The sequence below is a fragment of the Ambystoma mexicanum genome, chromosome 1q, assembly GCF_040938575.1.
Source record: "Ambystoma mexicanum isolate Mex_15411 chromosome 1q, UKY_AmexF1_1, whole genome shotgun sequence".
Classification (NCBI taxonomy): Eukaryota; Metazoa; Chordata; class Amphibia; order Caudata; family Ambystomatidae; genus Ambystoma; species Ambystoma mexicanum.
The window spans coordinates 172,994,966-173,016,672 of record NC_090922.1 but is presented as its reverse complement, the minus strand read 5'-3'; the positions used below and the strand labels follow the sequence as shown (position 1 = coordinate 173,016,672).

Here is a 21,707-nt window from a genome sequence, read left to right as displayed (position 1 = left end):
TAACTGGTAAAAAAAGCTCAACCCATGACATAGCAGGAACAGCATTAGTTAACAACGCTTCCTGAGGCCCATTGAAGGAGTTTATTAACTTCCAAATGCCACCTGTCCTTTTCGTTTCAATCCTATGCAACATCATGTCCTTTATCAATTTAACCCAGTTACGATATTTCTGTTTTAATTTTCTAGTATAGCCCACTCTCTCTCCAGTTGTGTTGCCTTTCCACCCACTCAAAATGGCCCTTAGGTTCCCCTTAGCCTTCACCACTTCCATGTCATAAACATGGAATTGAATAAAGGTAGCTTTCAGACCTGGTTTTCTAGATTTGGCAAAAGTCGCCAGGAGCCTAGTATAGTCCAGCACGAGATCTACATGATCATGCCAGACGCGAATATGTAATCCAGTACCTTCTTTTCTCTGCCGCTCTTCCATGTCATTTGTACAGGCATATCAGCCTTAATCTGGCCATTCAACAAATGTGTGTTCCTGTAGCTCAGCTCTTTTCGTCAAGCATGGCCTCTCAATTCAGTCTTGGAAGAAGTAGTGTGAATTTCTTGTATCAAAACATTATTTCCATCAAAACAAAATGTATGTTTAAATCCCACATAGTATTATCGCTGAATCAGGCCAAACCTCAAAGGACCTATCTAGCATCCCCATAACTGTGCACTGAAAGTTGGCAGCTGCTTCAACATCACTGTTCATTAAAGATTTAATAGCGTCACTGTCCTTTTTTTACTGGGTCGCAGGCCATTAACTTGGATCGTTAGCATCTGAATGTAAGCGTTTAGGTAAATCGTTTCAAACACAGACAAACCTCTTCCATGTTTGACTATCAACCATCCTGAACAAGTTCTCCCTTTTGGCCCTTTTAATGCGTTATTCAAGTATATCATAAAGCCAAACAAAACGGGAGGTGTTCTCAACCAAGTCTCCTGTAGACATTCTATTTCATATAAATTGAAATCCAGGTCCCCATTTCCAAACAAGTGGGTATACCCTCTTGAGTTCCAACATCCCAAGATGAAACCTTCCAACTTGTCAGGAAGAGTCAGTTACACTCTTCGTTTGTCCGCAAATGAGGCTTCAGACAGCCAGTTCCAACTGGCTCTTCCTTTGGGTTGTGATAGCTCTTGTCGAGTTACCACTCTTCGCTTACTTGGAAGATTGTGTTTGATTGTGTCTGTATGAGAAAGAAAAGCTGCTGCATCATTTCTTCTATACTCAATGCCTCTGGGAAGTCTAATCGGCCCAAACTGATGGTCGGCGCTAGAGTAGTTAGATATGTCGGGTATCTCTGTGAAGTCGAAACCCAACCATAGGAAATTACTGACTTCTTCCAACAAGGACTTTCCTATTAGGTTGGATACAAGGTGAATTACCACCTTGTCCAACCATCGTTCCTCCAGAAATTCAATTGTTTGTAAGTCGTTAGTGGATATCAAATGCAATTTGGGGACATGATGAAGCAATCTGAGCATGTTCTCCCGGTTCAATGTAAGACCGTTGTTGATGTGCAAAATTCGCACCAATAACAGACAATTCATATGAGGCTGTGGGACCTTAGGTCTACTTTGGTTGCAATTTCTTTTCGGAAGGCTCTCATCCAAATCCAGGGCTCCCCTTCTACTAAAGGCCCTCGTATTCAACCCCTTCCATTTTTCATCCATGGTTACAAATGGAGAGCTGGGTGATTCAGCCCAACGAGAATTGTCTCATTTTCGATTCTTTACAAAAAGGGGCTGAGATATTCTTCTGTTCAAGGTTGATTCCACGGGCACTTTGAGACTTGAACTCGGGTCCACCACTCTTGTTAGCTGAGTCCCATTGCTCCTCGATGGGACTGTCTCCGTCCTGTACTTCGACTTACCCACCTCTTGGGTAAAAACAGTATTTCTACATTGAGGACTAGACACAGGTTAATATCTGTGTCTAGTGCTCAAGCTGTTCCATTTTTCTTCCAGGGAATCAGAAGGTAAAGGCGGTGGTGGAGGTAAGGCAAGGGAAACCAATTTGTCTTGAAGTGGTAAGGTGACGTAAAACTGAACACCACTAGTGATGTCCTCGCTCTCAATATCCTTCTCTTCAGCTTCCCTTCCACTTTGTTCGCTTGTCTGAGAAAACATAAGTTCCAGACACAGGCGTTGCCTTGAGCTCAATGTTTATAGTGAATCGCTCTTAGGAGACGTTTCTGAGTCTGATATAGAGCATGTGGAAATGTTCATTAGGCCATCGGACACTCCATCAAGTTGAAGTTCTTGTAGTTGATCATCATCAATAACTACCCTCACAAAATTTGCTCTTTTAAGAAGTTCTTCCATGGTGTTACCTTGCAAGGTTATGGCCTCAATTCACTTTACCGGAAGAGTCAGGTTCCTTATGAATTGGCGTGAATCATTAGATCGCTGTTTAGGCACCATATTTTGATTTTTAGGTTTTTCCCTTGGGATTGTTTCTGAAGTTTATTTTGCTGGGTAAACCTTCTTTGTTGAATTCATTGATCACCTTTCTCTTTTGAGAAAATGGTATATTCTTTCAGGGCTGGTGTATGTTTCACCATCTGCTCCACCTGGATCACTTTAGCTAGGTATCTAGCCTCCAGTGGGGCCAACATCTCAAGCCTTTCTGACGTAATGTGATGCTCGTCTTCTACCTCTTGCATGTTGGTGATGTCAGGAGGGTCTAAGTCCAGAATTATCTGATCGGTTAAGGTGTTTTCTTCTACTTTCTGCAGTTTTGGCTGGTTCCTAAAGTTGTCATCCTTTAACGATGCAGCCAAAAGTGTGCACTGCGGGTCCCAGTAGACATTAATTTGAGAATGTTTTTTTTTTGCTTATGCAATAGTGGCTGTCCAGGTTGTGCGCTAGAGGCTTCGTTCTGATATTTCAAATGTTTAGGAGCTTCTTCCTCTGTGTGGTCAACTGGTGTTAGAAAGGTCCTTCGAGATCTTCTTTCATTTTTCTCTTGAATGATTGACTCAAAAATACTGCGATGTATGTTCGTGGTCTGCGCAGAACTTTTATCCATGTTTTCTTGCACAGCTGTTACAAAACCCTCCACGAACAGCATCTTGGAATGAAGCATTGCCAGCAACGTGGTGTGATCTTTGAGTTGATCATTTAAGCTCTCATAAATTTTGGTAAATGGAGCCAACGTCACAGCTAATGAAGCCACAGTAGTAGAGTCAATACCAGTCGGCTTAGGATGGGAGTCTAAAGTTTCATCTGGTTGGACAGTAACATGCGTATGAAGGTGATAGCATTTACTACATCAGCTTTGTTCTGATGCGTCACGCCAGCAAGGGGAACTCAGGGCTCACCGCATAGAGTTTCTGTCCCCACAAATTTTATTGGCTTTAGTGGAAAGCCGCTTGTTGGTTTTAGCAGTCTCTTCAGTTGGCCACTGCTCAGGATTGTCTACTGGCCGTCGATGTTTAATGACTGTGAGGTTTAGATTCTTAGGTTCTTGTTGTCCTATGTTGTTAAAGATCTCAGATACAGAGGTCTCCAAGTCCAGGTTGATCCATTGAATAATCTCCTGAGTGTCCCCACCAGACTCTCAGTTACTTGATGCCCTGCTGTGGAAGTTCCCAGTAGGCAACGGAAAAGGGCAGGGACGCCTTGAGGCCCACCTTCCAATACGTTCGTACTTTCCAATAGGTCCTCGTCATTAACGCTGGTCCTTTGTATGGTCTCTTGCATCAATGTCAGAGCTGACCATGTGTGGACTGAATTTTCTTTATCCTGAGACTTTCGGTAAAAAAATCTATAATTTTTAAGGGCGACATCCGAGCCCAAGGTAGATGGCTTCCATACTGGTCTCACTTTTGGAGGAATTCTGGGCTTGTGAGAGGTTCATTGGATGCAGCACTGTTATATTTGTGAGCATCTTCTGGGTTGCCTTTAGTGAGCAATAAAGCACTGCTTCAGCCCAACGCACTGCTTCAACCCAACGCACTGCTCTCATAGGACTTACTTTCTGTTCTGGGTGATGTCATTTAATTTGGTGCTGCTGCCAATCCAAATAGCGAAGTCCGAGCACCTTGAGAAGTGCTTGCTACTGTGGTTGCCCATGCCATTGTAGCGTTCAAATCAAGTTGACAAGCTCCCCCCATTTGGGCGCCCATGTATAAAGCTGTCGATGCTGTCCCTTTAAATGCAATGTTAAATGGGGGTTGAGAGAAAAAACAACCCTCCAGTAACACATCTGTGTTTTTGTACTCCCTCCGTTTGCCAATGACACAAGCTACGCTGTTCATACTGCAATCGATCCTCTAGTTTTGCAAGAATGGAAATTCACCCCCCAAGCAGGTTCAGTCTGTATACAGTTTAGCGTACCATGATGTTCCGTGGTACTCATTTTACGCGATGGTCCCCGCTGACTCCAGCCGATTCCTGCCAACGACTGCAAGGACTGGTTGCCTTCGCGTTCAGAGCAGGGTTTTTATGGTGTAACAGCTCCGCCTCCACACTCAGCAACACAGTAGAAACACTGCTGCAAGGACTGCTCACCTCTGCTCAGCTCCACGAACACTCCACAAATTCTCTGTGTTCATAGCAGGGTTTTGATGGTGTAACAGCTCCTCCTCCACACTCAGCAACACAGTAGAAAGACTGCTGCAAGGACTGCTCACCTCTGCTCACCCCCACAAACCAATATCCTGCTCCAACATCACTAGTCTTCCCCAACTTCCCTTTTGCCTTATTTAACTATAAACCAAACCCTTTCTCTCTTAACTCTAGCCCTACCATAAACTAACCTAACACATACCCTTCCTCTATGCTAACCAAACCTCAACTTCACAAGCCCTCCACAACCATCCCAACCCTCACCCTTATCCTAAATATAATCACAATCTTTAATTCCACACAACTAACCTTACCCTAACCCTTTTCCTCACCCTAAACCAGGCAATCTCAAGCCCTCCACTGTTGCCTTAACCATAATGCCTAGCATACCGGGACTGAATTTTTGCCTACTTTTTTCTGCTTTTTTATACAACATGTTTGTTGTTTTCACTGCATAGGTATTGTTGCAAGAATTTTTTCACGGTCTCCATTTTAGTTTGCAACATTTTCACTGGACACCTTCCAGCATAAGTACATGACTCATTTTAACAAAAGCAGCCACAAAGAAAGTATATGGGTTGTAGTGTAGATGCAGGCCACTGATGAGTACAATCCACGGCCAAGGAGCCGTGTTCCTAAAAGGAGAAAATAACCATCTACCGTCCAACCAGACCACTCTGATCAAGCAACGACATTCGCTTTGAAACAAAACAATACAATAAAAAGAAATTTGCAGGATCAGCTTTCTCTCACTAGACAGCAATAACCTGGAATGACCTACCAACAACGATACACAGCACAAGGGATCATTTGGAATTCAGGAAACTACTCAAAACTTGGCCCTTTGCTCCAGAACCAGAAGGAAACGACTAGGAAGCATGCACCCAACGAGAAACAAGAACCTAAAGGAGTAACCTATGACCCTAAGTTAATCCCCCCTAACCGGAGGGCAGGGGGAGGACACCCCAAAAACCCATGCCCACATAGGAAACATAGGTAGGCAAGGAACCCCCGAAGGTCGGGTAGGGAGTGATCAGAACCCACTATCACAATCAATGCCAAACCAGGGCAGGGAAACTCCAACAACAGCCAGGTAGGCATACTACTAAGGTAAAAGAGTTAAACAGCCGAAAAACAATACGCCAACCCCAACTAGGCAGACTAACTTCAAAACAAACAAATAGGTTAGTCATGGATATTAAGCAAAGAAATGCCAAGATAAAGAGGTAAGGAAACCCACAAACCCAACTCTGAAACCTCAACTTTTTGCATACACTTCCCATAAAGAAACTCACACAACCGCATCTCTGCACAGCAATACGCACATACTTAACCACACTGCAACAACAGACTAACAACACATAATCCCTCACAACCGCACATGGGAAGTTGCACCAACCCGAACACCGCACTTAAGCTCAGCGAACAGTGCAAACCGAACTGAAGCTGCCAACAGGAAATCACAGCTGTCACTTTCCTTTTCTCACTACACCCTAATAACACACCAGGGTCCCCCGTTTTTTCTTTCCACACCCTCCTTTTCAGATCCGCCAGAGCGCCTGGGGACCACTCCGGTGGTGACAGTGCGCGGTACAAATACCTTTAACATTAACATAAGTAGCCACATGAAAAATGGGCTCATAGCCCAGCACATAGATGCAGAGCACAGAGTAAATATTAAGAGGAAAACACATATATAATGTTATATATTTTGAGTTATGAGTTTAGAAGCCAAAGGAAAGGTACTTGTCCCCTAGACTGGATACAGGACACACCTTAGGAGCCAGGGGAAAGTCCTATGTGCTTTACCACAAAAACAGGACAGGGATCAGAATCTATGAGTAAAGTGCACATTGACCTATCATAGATCGAGCACACATATCAGCAGCCTCATAGAATGTTAAAGTGCTCACGCGGGATACAGAAGACAGACTAGAAGCACCAAGGAAGGTACACCTGCCACAGAATAGATGTATGATATGTATTAGATTCATTAGAATTTACCAGGTGGGTGCACATATCCGAATATGGAGTGAGAATACAAGAGCAAGTATTGTTGCAAACAATGGGCCCAGAAAATGTATTACTTTGTTGTGTGTAATATGTGAATGGTCACTATTATTATATATGAAGCAGCACTATAGCTCGTTACATAGGAAATTAGGCTTTGTTGAAGAGAGAAACTTAAATGAAGTGCCCAAAGTCATACGCTGCGGTTAAGTGTTTGTTCCGAGTCTGCACTTTTTACATCGCATCACATTTATTTTCCAAATTTTTTAGAACAACAAGGTACAGTTGTTGGTGAATGTTTGACTTCCAAGAATTAAAATGATACCGTCTTTTGTAGACTTGACTTGGAATGTATACAAATCACACGATAAAACAATATTTTGAAAATCCTAACAAAGATTCTTTTTGCACAAGGAGCTTGTTTGTAGCTTTATATCCTCCAGCATAAATGGAAGTCTACAAGCACAGGAATTTTAATTGTTCTAAGCCCAAAAGCAATCTTAACTGGGTTTTACTTATGTGTTTTAAAGATGTAAATACAACCAACGAAACGCACTTTATGACAAGATCACCTGCTTTCAGTCCTTGTTTGACACATACTTTCAGACTGTATGTATTTCATGATATGAAGAAACCAACTTGTAAAAAGCAAACGTGTTGTGTGTCTTGAAAATAAGCTAGTCAGATGCCTGTGACATTTAGTCAGCGCTCCCCTATCTGGGGCCCCTCACACTCAAATGAACTGAATGAAAAGAAACAAGAGACAATGGACTAAAGATTGCCATCAAAATGTAAGGTGGCAAACTTGTCAACAAAGACTGCATGCTATTATAGCACGAGATGAAATGATCTGATCAGGATCACATTATCTTCGGGTGGCAAAGCTTAGATATGAACATTGATACCTTTGCTCCAGGGCTCAAAATGTGCTTCCCTAACCACCAATTTACTCATTGTGGTCTTTATTGGGGATCGTTCTCCACCTGGGCGCTCAGCTTTTACAACTGTTCTCTAGAGGCACCAAGCTTGATAGCTTGGTGCGCCCAGTTACCTCGGGATTCGGTGCGCGGTACAAATAAAGAAACTAAACTAAGCTGAACCATACAAATGTTAAGTTTGTTTTTATAACTAGAATGTACCTGTGCTGGCGTGGGTGTGTACTGTTTTGAAGAATGGTCGCTGTTACCATTAACAAAGTGAATTGACTCAAGATTATCCACTACAGAATGAGGCAAGGCTGAGTTCACCTTTGCGGCACTTGCTACTGTGGTTTGGGATGGGACCACAGATCTTTTCAGCAAGTGCATAGTGCACTAAAGTTATCTTTTTAACGGTATCTGGTCATTGCATCTAATGCCATTCCATCGAATGCCATTCCATCTAATTTTTTCCATCTAAAAAAATGTGCATCGAATGCATGTTTTTGGGGGGTAAAGGGTTAATTTTTGTTCAGGTGGATTTTAAAGTGTAAAAAACGGGGGCTTCTGGGGCCATCCCCTCGCCCCAAAAAATTCATTTGATGCACATTTTTTAGATGGAAAGAATTTACTGCAAATGCATTTAGATGCAAGGAATTCGATGCAATGACCATAAACCTTTTTTAACCATTGTGGCATACAAGCTCACTAGTATGCATTTCACTTTTGGTTATTGCATGTGATCAGTATATTCCCCAAAGAATGGTGACTTTTACTAGGTTTGAGCAGTTTTTACACAAACTACCATAGCCCACACCAGTACCCAGCGCCCTGCTTTTTCGCCTTTGAGTCCCCCCAAAAATGATGCATACCTGTCAATCTGCCCATCCTACCCCTCACCACGACTCCCACAAACAAACAATACCTGATGTCCTCCAACCCCACAAACACAGGCCATGTCTGGCATCCTTTGTCCAATCTACACCTCAAACCCAGACACATCCCACTCAACCCACCCTTATTTCGAGGGTGTCAACCACGAGGAGGGGTATGTTTAATTTCCCCATCCAGTGCCATGACTTTCGTAGAATTTAATGGAATCACCCACCCAGAAAACTTTAGACAAATGTTTGTTTCCATTGACTGCACCCTCCAAAAATAACTGAATTCTCCCTCCTCATATGTCTACATTTACAACTGGGTATACCCATCCATTTGCGCCACAAATACGTTAGAAATAGATGCACCTCATTCCTAGAAGTGCACATCTCAGAGATGCGCCACTTTAGAAAATGAGTGCAAAATGGGCCAGATTTTCAAAACATATTTTAGCGCAAGTGAGGAGATACACTAGCACATCTCCTCACTTGCATAAAAATTGTGACACCCAAATTCTCAAAGGACATCTGAATGAGCGCATCTTAGATTAGGTTAAACCGCAGCTGTCACATTAGCATTTCCTGTTCCCAAATGGGGATCAAAATGCTTTTTCTTCAATAATTTCACAGAGTAAGGGACCCTTTATGGTAAACATAACCAAAATGACGAATCCAGCAATCATCTTGCTACTGCACCCACTGACGAGGAGAGAAATATATTATCGGATGATCACTCTATTTCAACTGGCAGCTATGATATGATATGGCATTTGTAACGCGCCTATACACAAGTGTTTCAAGGCGCGACGAGGCGGGGGGGGGAACAAGGGGAGACAGCCAACGATCCTACTAGGCCAGGTGTCATTCAGATCGTGCAAGTGCAAGGGTAGAGGGGAAGGGAAAGTGCAAAAGGGAGGTGGAGAGGGGAGAGTGCAATACAGGGTTAAGAGCATACAGGATGAATAACAAGGGCCAGCTAGTGGCAAGTGCTAGATAAGTGCAGAAAGTGCTGGGAAGGGGGGCTGTAGGGATACAGACACAGTCCCGCGGTGCAGGGGGTTGCCAGGGAGGCAGTGCAGGGGAGAGTGGCTGGGCGAAGGACCGAGAGTGGTGAGTGGCCCAGTTGCAGATTCAGTGCAGTTTCAGTAAGTTTAGCAGGGGAGAGGGGGAGAGAAGGCGGAGGCAAAGAGGAAAGTTTTGATGTGCTTCCGGAACCGGAGATGGTTCTCTGCTGAAGAGGTCCCGCTTTCCACCCCATATCATACTGGATATGGTGAGTCCGTGGGAGGAGGCCCTTATCATACCCATAATGCAAGCCCACACCATGCCACCAAAAGTCAAGGTACTGTCAGCCCTGTATTTCTTTGCCAAAGGCTGTTTCCAGATCACCAGTGGCATCACAGCAGTGATAGCATGACAGTCACAGGACCTATACAAGGTCTTCAACATAACCATTACATCTGACAGGGCATACATGTACCAGAGTATGCGGAAGTATCCCACCAAGTTGTCTGGTAGAGAAACAGGTTCATCACATCTCATTTATGACAAAACAGTTGCTCTCAACATATTTATTTTTATTGGCTTTTTTATAACACGCTTAAAACCCGCGATTCCAGGATTCAAACCTCTGTTGCTCTATGTGATCTTGCTTCCAAGACCAGCACATTGCCACTGTACTATCCTCTGTTCACTTAGTTGTAATAAGTTATATAAATCAATACATAATTAGGTTTGCCCATCCAATATATTATTACTGGACAGAAGCAATGTATTATCTTTACAAACATATTAATCCATGGGAAGACAGTTTTGAGACTGGCAACCATAGCATGAAGTGTATCCACTTTCGCATTAAAGGTTTGGTTACTCGGCCTCCTTTTACAGACTGAAAGTCATACTAGGAATCGGCCTATATATGCCATGATAGGTTTGTGTATGGAAAAAGAACCCAATCTGAGGGCCCTTCCGCCCTCTGCGCGCCCTTTTGCCAGATCACTGGCTAAATCTGTCTGTATAGGTAGATATACACGTTATTGCAAAATATTTGAATCATGTTCAGAAAAACAACCATATATTTATTTTTCTGGAAAATGAAAACAACAAGGTATGGTCGATGCCCAGTTGTGGTCGATGCTCAACGCGTTTCGGGGAATTAGTCCACTTCTTCAGGAGCTAAATTCAATAAACACAAATAAATTCATATGTATTATAATGTTCACAAAAACTTCAATTGCCCATCACTACCAATTGTGCAGGACAAATCAACATGCCAATGGTTCACAGCCTATTTTGCCATCACCAGAGTTACTCATAAATTCAAAGGTAAACGGTGCATTAACTCAAGGTCGGGAGTGTCAATATATCTCAATCACCCCAGTGATATATATTGCTCCATTTATCTTAAAAGGTGTGGGTCCATTCATGAATGCTTAGCCGTAGTGTACAAACTATAATGTTTTAGGCTCTAAAAAGTATTTCCAAGAATCACACCCATGGCGTCACGTGGTCACAAGTCACCAACGAGGCCAATCCTGACCTATATGTAATCATAGGTATTTCCAGCTCCATATGGTTAAATAAAGGTAGAGTGACACAGTGGTCACAAGCAGCGTCAAGCACAGACTTTCTATATTAAGGACACTGTGGAGTAAAATAAACAAAGTCATATATGTAAAGATCACCAACTGGCAGAATATACTGCCCAATACCAGGAACAAGCCTACCTTGGAATGTCTCTCGAAATAAATGATAAGTGTAGGTACACACGCCTTTTTCTTTGAGTCCTTAATCTCTAATGTACACTTGAAACCAGTGTCTACAATTGAGAAAAACGGGTCTATATCAGTGATCCATACTAAAGAGTTAAACAGAACACTTTGTCCACCTCAAAAACCCTTGGTGGACCGTTATTGTACCTTCAGGAACTTTGGGCGGTCTCCCCCTTGAATTCTCTGTGCACACACAATCCCGACGTGGAGTTCTGCCAGGGATTTACTTCTGAGGAGTGGAATGGGTGTTACGTGACTCTCACGTCGAGGGCTGGTATAGAACGGAGTAGAAAGCATGGTGGCTATAATAAGGAGGGCACGTAGCCAACTTGTGGTTTTCCTGTACAGCTGGGAGAGGTCTAGAAATTCTACCTACATGTAGAATATACCACCAAATTTAGATAATTTGCAATATTAAAAGGTGTAATATCCCTAATTCTGGGGCCATAGATAAAACAGAAGAGGGAAGAGGAAAGAGGGAAGAGGGAAACCGAAGTATTGATGATTACAATATACAGAGGCACAGCGTCACCTCACTGATGAGGACCAACTAGGCCAAAACACTTGTCTGGGGATACTGTTGGTACTCTTGTTCAGAGGAGAGTTGCCTAGCATTACAGTGCGGACTGCCCAAGTGGGTGGGACCAGACTGATATGCAAATGGGTATTTCTCCTCTGTGAAAGGTACAGTGAGCTAAAACATGGTTTTAGACCCTCCCAAGTGGGCACCTTCCCAGAAAACAGGTTATTTGGCCATGTTCATTCTTGGTAGGGGGGCTCCTGTTTTTGAATTTTTAGGAACATTGGGTTTCACCCTAAGTTACCTAGAGTAATCCAGACGTGGACCCCTTACTGACAGTGCTTAGAGAAGAACAGACTAGGCCGAAACGTGTCTGGGGTTGCTGTTGGTACTCTTGTTCAGAAGAGAATTGCATAGCATTTCACTACTGTACTGCCCAAGTGGGTAGGACCAGACTGATAAGCAAATGGACATTACTCCTCTGTGAAAGGTGTAGTGAGCTAAAACGTGGTAGACCCTCCGGAGTGGGTACCTTCCCAGAGTACAGGTTATTTGGCCGTTCGTTCATTCTCAGTTGAGGGGCTCCCAGACCTGTATTTGCCTTTTTATATGCTGCTTGATGAATTAGTTAATAAGGCAAAATTATTTTAGTCGGGTTATAAGGATGCATGTTTAATTATGTTGGATCCTTGTAATTGGATGAAAACAAATGTATGCTTTGCATATACAGCATTTTATTATAGTTTTTATTTTTTTAAATAATGTATTATGATTGTAATTTAAAGCGAATTTGGGTTTACTTGCAAATGTTAGAAAAAAGGTAGGGCATTGGGTAGAATTTATTATTTGGAAGATGCAGCGTACATAGAAAATGGGTGAAATCACTAAATAGTGTGCACAGGGAGGCTATATAGAAACTGTAGTTTGAAAATCCCAAATTAATGAATTAATTTAAATTCATGAAGTCTTGGGTGGGCGTTCGAGAGCCCGAGCAAGATGGCCACACAGTGATCGAGCTCAGCAATGGATGAGCAGATGGCTTGTTTCTTAGGCTGTTATATACGGTCCTCACGACATGTGAACTCACTTCGAAGATACTGATAAATTGTGGAGCACCTTGTGTGATTTCCAGCCAAATCCTCGCTTCTATGCGCTCACTAGGCACCCTGCTATGCTCAATGGCCTGAGGCGTGCTACCGCCACCGGGTCCGCCGGGCAGCTTTACCATCGCCGAGGTGCAGACACAATTCTCTTCAACAATGGGGCGTCTGGTTCACTGCCTATGAGCACGCCGACTCTCTGAGCACTGGAAGCCGCTCGGCGACTGTACAGAACACAATGGATGACGACGATGCTCTGGGGAGAGCTTGATGTTGTTTGGGAATATGCTTTGCTTCCCCTCAACGGTACATGGGGGTCATAGTATTCCATCCACGCTGCATTGGGTCTGCAATAATTCCTTCTCAAAGCACACGGGCTCCGTGCACATTTTTCAAGCGGAGCAAGCTGCTCGGGGCTTCTCGCAAAAACAGTGCTTCTGACCCTTTGCTTCACCTTTCCCCACAGGATACTATGCTGGAACTATAGGGGGGAACTATAGGAGGGCCTGACCAGCAGTTTAGACCAGCAAAACTAATTTGCCTGGTGGTGCGCCTTTGAATCACTGCACTCGGCTGAGGACTCATTGGAAACATCGGAACTAGATAACCCCAACACACAGGGTGCATAGTCTGCTAGATGGGCGCTATATGTGCAATGCAGGTTTTTCTATAATCACAACAACCGTTGTACACGGTGTGGGTTATGACCCAGGTGCACATCGACCCTGCAACCAATAGTTCCACTACTCTGACACTTGAGGTATCTAGCCTGCTCAGATCATCGCGATGTGCCGCCAAGATGGAAGTTTCCATGCAATTGCAGTTGAATATGGCCAAAATGAAAACCATTGGTCAGCGCACACAGGAAACCAACAGCACTGTGCAGGACATCGTTAAAGAATTAAAGGACTATACCACACGCATTAACGCACAGTCAGAACGCGCCACAAACAATGAGTGACGCTTAAGTGCCTTGGAGGACAACCAGCATACGGTGTCAACGGACGTCGATGCTTTGATCGGAGAAGTGCAGAGACTTAGGGCCAAAATTGAGGACCAAGAAAATAGATCAAGGCAGAATAACATATGGCTGGTAGGGGTGCTGGAATATGCAAAAGGGACTGACATAGAGAGTTGTATGTATGACCTTTTCCCGGAACAAGCTCCATCTGGCAGACCCAAGGTCATATGTCGGTCCTGAAACCTGCCTCGGGGGAACGCCCTCATATTATTACGGCTCACCTGCTTTATTCTCAGAATAAGTTAGTGATCCTGAAGGCATATCGTGTAGCAGGCACTATGCAGATTGATGGCTCGAAAGTACAGATCTTTAATGATTTTTCTATTGAGGTCATGAAGCGCAGAATAATCTTTAGCCAACTTTTCGAGGCCATGGAGGACCACAGAGACTGCCTTTGATTCACAGCTATTTTCTCCATCCAACTAGACCGCCAATTATATGCTTGATTGTCCAGATAAAGCCCGGAGGTTCTGGAAATTGCATGACTTGGTTACTATCCATCACATCCCTGATGAAGCTATTGGCGTGGGAGCAATCTCTGTGGATGTGCGACCGCAATGGAATCCTGCTAGACGTCAGGGGTAGAAAAAAGCAGGACACCAACCAAATGCTTTGGATGCAAACTGGACACATGCTCAAAGAAGTGATGGTTGCTGAACTGCTCTCTCTAGTGCTTACTTGCCCCATGTTGATCGATAGGCGGATGGAACATTATGTGATGTGGCCGTCTTACAGTGAACATTTTATCCTTGCTCTTTACATCCTGATCTATATTGTCGGCCTGTGTGGAGGAATATGTGCGCTATGGGATGGCAGGATTGACCCATGTCTGCCAACATTCCGGCATGGTTCCATGGTTGGGGAGCTTACGCCTAGGAGTGGGTGCGTGCCCCTGTCTTTTTGACAACCCCTCAGACACTTATGCACCTACTTGGGACGTCGGACTGTATTTATGGAACACTCATCACCCACGGCTTGATGGTCTCCCTGGTTACCAATACACTCCTTAACGACTCATATATGGGTGTTACATTTCTCACTATGTTTTCAACTCCCTGCAATGTGGCAGTGTCTAGAAGGATTCTTTTTAGCCCCCCGTTTCACTCACCAAATGGGTGTCACAGCCGTGGTCTTGCGTGGAGGTAGCACGTACACCTACCTCCCCGTTGGGTCTTGGGGCCTGGAGCGTTAACAACACAGGCTTCCTTGACTCTTCGGGGAAAGAGAGTTAGGGTCCGCTGGTTGTTTAGGAATGCGAGATTAGGGAAACCGGGTAAATGGGTAGGAAAGGGAAGTGGGAGGGATAGGGAAGGTATGAAAGGATTCAATGCGGTGCCCCTCCTGGGGTTTCATGAGATTGCAGAGACTCCGCCCATTCACTCCTTCTCTTGTACACATATGCTTGATTTGAACCTGGACAAGCTTGACCTCAACTTGTCCCGTACAGTAAGGTACAATTCAACCCCATTGACTCTACTGTTGCTTGGCTTTTCCTAATGATTGACCTCAAAGAGTATTACAGACATGCCCCTTTAACCACCCTTCGTGAGTATAGACAGTTGGAACACAAACATATGCAAAACAACACTGCTATGAAATGAAAGCACTTAGCTTCTGTCGTGCAGCAGGTAACTCAGGCTCAATTGACCAGTGTTCAAGTCTTGCCGTATAAGCGACAGAACTCCGCTACAAGAAATCAAAATAGGAGTGAGCGTGGATCTAAGAACTAAGGTCCATTGCCATAAATATCCCAGTATCACAAGTTCGCAGCTGGGAGCCAGTTCTGACATAAGTAGCTAGGAGTTAAGGTTAGTTTTGGTTAACAGTGCCAGTGCCCCGACTCGATTGTGATAGCAAGGGTTAACAGTGCCGGTGCCCCGACTCAATTGTGATAGCAAGGGTTAACAGTGCCGGTGCCCCGACTCGATTGTGGAGCTGCGCGGCCCCAAAGTAAACTAAGCCGGAGCTCCGAACTGCGTTGTCATGGATTCATGGAAGTAATCCCCCAAACGCGCTCGATGCACTACGAGTGTTCGAGCTGCCAACATGCAAATAAACGAGGACTGCACTTATCTGTGGTCGTGAGAGGGGCCTGCAGAGTTCGAAGGTGGGGTGTGGCCCCGCTGATGGCTGCCTGAAGGAGCCCGCCGAGACACGACTTCACTCTCCAACGTCCCGTAGCGCAAGCAGAGCTTTCCGTTCTTGCGATGCACATGCGCGCGTAGCCGGGTGTTGTCCTGTAGCTTCCCAGAGGTTCTTGGGCACGCGAGGCTGCTGGGAATTGAAGTCCCTTCACTTCCTCTAGTGCTTTTAGGGCCAGATTGGCTCTTCTGCTGCGCTCCAGCTTTCAGTCTACATTGGGCACAAAGCAAAGTCCTGAAATACAGAGGTTTTAACCTACGTTTAACATCATACATATGTTTTCTAAAGCCCATACCCTTTTGGTGCTGCATGCTTCCGCCAATTACTTGTGGGTTCCTGACAATGGACTTTTCTAATGTTGTAAAGGCGTCATGTTCTGGGAGCCACAATGTTTCTGTTTTTGTTGTTGTGCATGTTTGGCTTTTGTTATTGGGTATAACGTTAATGGTGCAGATAAATTCTTCTCTTGCATGCTGGCACCACTTCAGCGCTCTCACCGGATGTGGTGTCGTATGTTATATCGCCAGGCAGGCGCATCCTAGGGAGCACATGATCAAACAGGTGTGATGGCTTCTCTTACCTTTACTTCAATTAACAGACATGGTTTGGGACATCCCATTAAGCGAAGCGGTGCCGGCTATTAAACCATCTGAGGGACCTACAGGGGGACATTCTGTTTTTACAAGAGATGCATTTAGATAAGACAGAATATGACAAACTACGTAGAGGATGGGTGGGCACTGTGATCCACTCCCCATATCATGAAAAATGTGGGGTCTCTATTCTAGTCCAGAAACGGGTCCCCATGACAGTACTAGACACTAAAACGGACAAAGAAGGGCATTGCCTTCTACTGCATGGAATATATTCAATCAACGGATTACCCTTCTAAACGTATACGGCCCAACTACAGCTTCTCTGGTATTTTGTACCCATACTTTAGCCAACTGTACACCATACATGGGATCCCTCACCTTCATGGGGGGTGATCTGAATGTAGCACTGTCACCTGACCTAGATAGATATAACCTGGCGTTGATACAAGGTGACACTCTACCGAAAAAGTTCTGACTCAGCGCATTGATGGATGATCTACGCTCGACAATTGCATGGAGGTACATACACAAAAACAAAAGAGATTATACATTCTACTCCAAAAACCACTGCAGGCAAGATTATTGACTGGTTCCAAGCAACATCGTACATACTGTGGATCATTGTGTCATCCTACTTATGACACTTTCGGATCATGTACAGCTTCTCATGCGCATCACAGTCCCAGACAGCGTGCGCACCTTATTATGTCAGTGCGTGATACTCAAAGCAACCTAGTGGAAGGGGATCAGGCCATTAAGGGGAGATTTTCAGAATATTACTGTGAACTGTGTGTGGCTCCCCCTGATAGGGATATTGGTCGGCACATGGCTTTCTACAGTCAATACATCTCCCAGCGGTTACATCAATCGATTTAGGATCATTGAATGTTCCTATTACAGATGAAGAAGTCACCCATGCTATTATGGGCTTAGCTTCTGAGAAGGCAGTGGGACCGGATGGTCTTCCGAATGATACATATGTAAGTTGATGGTGGACTCAATGGCCCCAAAATTATGACAGCTGTTGAGGGAGATGACCGAATCAGGACACTTTCCGCCCTCCATGTTGATGGACAAAATTACTGTGTTCCATTAAAAGGGTCACTATCTACTCACTGCAGCTCTTATCAGCCTATATCGCGAATCAATTTGGGTGCGAAAATATTGGCAACATTTGTGGCACAGCAGCTGGAGTGCGTTTTCCCAAACTGGTTCATCAGGACCAGACAGGATTAATTTTACACAGACACTCTGCTGATTATCTCAGATGCTTTCTGCACATTCTTGAGGGACCCTCGAGCTGCATATTTGTGGTCCCGCCCTTAGACTCTGGAAAAGATTTTGATAAAATCTGATGGGACTACATGTTCGCTGTTCTTCATAAGTTTGGCTTCAATGGGATTTGTGTGCCGATGGTGCAATTGCTATATGACAGACCACAAGCCACAGTGGACAGCAATGACTACACATCTGCTCCCTTCCCTCTATATACGGGCACTCGACAGAGTGGCCCTCTCTCTCCTCTCCTGTATGCATTGGCGATTGTGCCCTTGGTGGCAAAGCTGCGTAGTGACAATCAATGGTCTGGCATTATTAAAGGAAACAAAGACCACAGGATCTCGCTTAATGCCGATGACCTCCTATTATATATAAGCCAGTACCAGCACTCTCACCCCCGTATCTGCGCGATACTGCAACTATATGGCCCCGCCGCCGGGTACAATGTGAACTGGGACAAGTCTGAAGTGATGCCCCTGTGAGCAGATATCGCCTGGGATGCGGGTGGGATTGCTCCATTCCATCTGCAATATCGACACATTAATATCTAGGCGTACTATAAGTCCTGACTTGGAAAGCCTGATTGAACTGAACTATAGCTGCCTACTGGATAGGATTAAACAAGATCTGGGGACGGGGAGTACACTTCCGCTCTCGCTCTCCAGTAGGGCCAATGCTCTTAAGATGAATTCACTCCCAAAATTATGGCATACATGATAAAGGTGACACCGACGACAGCTATGTTTGAATATCTAGAAAGACACATCACAAAGTTTATATGGTGGATAAAAAGGCACGTTTGAATAAAGCTAAATTGCAAACCACAAAAGTCGACGAGGTACACGCCCTACCTTCCTGGAGAACGTACTGACTCACTGCCCAAGTGTGTTGGGCCAAACGTTGGCCGAATATACAGGATACGTCCAGATGGCGCTCAATGGAACTGAAGGCATTCCTACCATTCTCCCCATGCGAGATTCTTGCAATTCTGCCTCGGAAAATCCCAAAAAGTCTTACACATCATCCTATAGTTGGACCCACACTGTCTGAGTGGACTGAGATGCATGCTGTTACGGGACCGGATGTCCATGCAACCCCCTTGTGGATTAACATTAGATCTTTTTATCGTACAGTACAAACACTATCATACACTGACTTAAAAATATGGGATGGTAGAATTTGCGAATAATGGACTTGCTGGATGATGGCTGCCTAGTTAGGTTTAAGGATGACAAAAACATTCGGGGGCTGACCGATGGAGACTGGCCCCAATATAAAATGAAACAATCGTCGGTTAGAACTCAAATGACACAGGAACCGTTGATGAGGGAACCATCGTCATGCGAATCAGAATTTGGTAGAGATGTAGCAGAGCATGCCAGCATTAAGACATTTGACACTTTATGCATACCAAATAACCTTAAGAGGAACTTGGACGTTGGCTAATATGTGGGCAGAGGACCTAGGGATCTCGCTGGGAGTGGAAGATATAGATGACTTCTTTGCTCAGTTTGCTCAGGCATCCTATAGCCTAAAAACTGGGAGATACAATTCAAAATCACACACAGAGCATATTATACCGCGACCTAGCTATATAGTATGAAACTCGCTCATTCTGCCGATTGCTGGAGATAATGTTGAGGACTGGGGTCTCTGGGTCACAAATTCTGGTCTTGCCCGAAGATGAAGTCCTTCTCGTCGGCAGTCTCTCAATGAATAGCTGGCGTACAGGGCCCCATGATCTCATCATTCCCCTCATCTATGCTTTTCGGAGCAGACCGTGATGAATGGCATGAAGATGACTTGACACATAGACTGATAACCATTATGCTATGTATGGCCCACAAGGCGATACTCTTAGACTAGAAGAACACGTTACCTCCTAATTGGAAAAAATGACTGATACTTTTAGCCAAAATCTGTGCTATAGAGAGCACAAGTTATAGATGTGTCGCCAGTGCCTCGCAGCGGATACATTTTGCGAACTAATTAATGCAGTGATTTAGGCATTTATGCACCGACCGCTGTCAATCTAGTCTTAGGTCATGAAGAGACAGCGGAAAGGCGGACTCCCATATTCACTGTATGTTGTCTGTGGGGCTGTTGGTGGGGAGTTATGTGACGCAGGGGGGATGAGGGATACCCTCTGGAATGGCTCCTTACTACAATGATATATACTGTACATTAAGCCGGATAGGTTTGTCGAACACGCTGGTCTGCCAGTAAGGCTAGGCAATGAAAGTCAGATTGTACGATGGAAAGCTTGGAATAGATGCTGGTGAAAGTTATAATATAATGTGATATTCGTGCCGCAAGAGGCTTAACCCTGGGGAGCCTACTTAGGGACAGCATGGTAATTCTTGAATGTTCATATTCTTCTATTTGATGATTGCACTGTGGGGGTGGGGAGGAAAGGGGAGAGCAGACTATGCTGTCTTTGCATCTTCAATTAGAAACATTTAGTTGTTGATCTGTTTTTCTTTTTTTACCAGGTGCTTGTAGGCTGTCTTCAGCGCTTGGCATGGTTTAATTGACTGCTCTCCCTGTGTTCATGACTCTGTTTTGTTATCTAATGTTACTAATATCTTGGCTTTTGAAGAAGATGTGTTCTTTTAGAAGTATTTGGCTTATATGTTTTGTATTTTGAAACAATAAATAGCCAATAAAAAAAAAATAAGAATAATATCTTAATAAAAAGGATTTAAGAAATGTATGAAGTCTTCTGTATGTGATTTAGTTGCTATGAGCTTTTTAGGGAAAGTTTTGCTTTTTATGTTCTAAATCCTGCCAGATTTAAATAGATAAAAACAAGAAATAGATTCTCGAAGGGACATGGCTTGTACTAACTCCACCTTTTGTCATTTTCTTCCCCAGTTATCTCCTGGCAGGAAAACACTCCACAGCAGCCCACCAGCACATCACTGCACAAGCGAGGAACCAGTCAGGTGCCTCTGGAAGTGGAGGCAGCAGAGCCTAGGAACCGCAGGGGAGGAGAAGGCCAACTTCAGGAGTGGGTGGTCGAGCAGCTGGAAAGTGAACGACCATTGAGAGAGATAGCTCTCTACATGGCAGCAAAGCGGAGAGTCCGGTAAAGCATTCTTATTCCTTGCAGTTGTCTACAAGGATGAGATCAAGAGGACACCTATGTATGGGCCTCTGCTCTCCCTGACCCATTCTAGAATGTTCCTTGCACGCTCTTGATACACTCGAGCAATGTGCTACAGCATTTTTTATAATATTGCTTTCTGGCAACCATAACCTTTCTACATATGCCTGAATTTAGATGTCCAGGTTTTTTTTCCTTATTTGTTGCCGCACTGTGGTAGTTTTTAACAATGCTTGGGTGGTTGGAGACTGTAAGCCACAGATGACCGGCTTGGGTGAGTCGGGGCCCAGCTAAAAATAATTTTAAGCAGTGTATCATAGGGTAAATCCAACACTACAGATAGGAAAAGGAGCACTATTTGCGACTAAAATATATATTATAATCCATTATTTATAACATGCTTAATACCCAAAGGTTTCTATGCGGGAACCCGGGGATCGAACCTGTGTTGCTCCGTGCCGTCTTGCTTCCAAGGCGAGCACGTTGCCCCTGAGCTATCCTCCTGAGACATACTGGCAGCCAAAGCTAGAGCACTGTCTAAGCGAAACAATACCAGTTGCCCCTTTTAGGGAAAATGTAACAATAGATTCCCTTAAATGAACCTAAAATCATCATCCAAGCAGCAATCATGTCTAGACTTCGTGACAGAAATACAGTAGTCTTAATTTACACTTTATTTACAACAAATGAAGTGTCTATGAAAGCACAAGCAAACAAGAAAAAAAAATAGCAGCGCAAGACCTAAAATACAGAAATACAATATGCACAAACCCCAAACATGTGGACCAGAAATCCCCAAAGC

At 44.2% G+C, this 21,707-nt stretch overlaps 1 protein-coding gene across 1 annotated transcript in view; it reads left to right on the top strand.

Moving 5' to 3' along the window:
- LOC138526164 (transmembrane channel-like protein 7) overlaps positions 1-21,707 on the top strand; it is a 368,500-nt gene that overhangs the window by 26,797 nt on the left and 319,996 nt on the right. Inside the window, exon 2 of the mRNA XM_069636577.1 lies at positions 20,674-20,887. Coding sequence (XP_069492678.1) covers positions 20,674-20,887 — 214 coding nt within the window. The remainder of the gene's footprint in view (positions 1-20,673; positions 20,888-21,707) is intronic.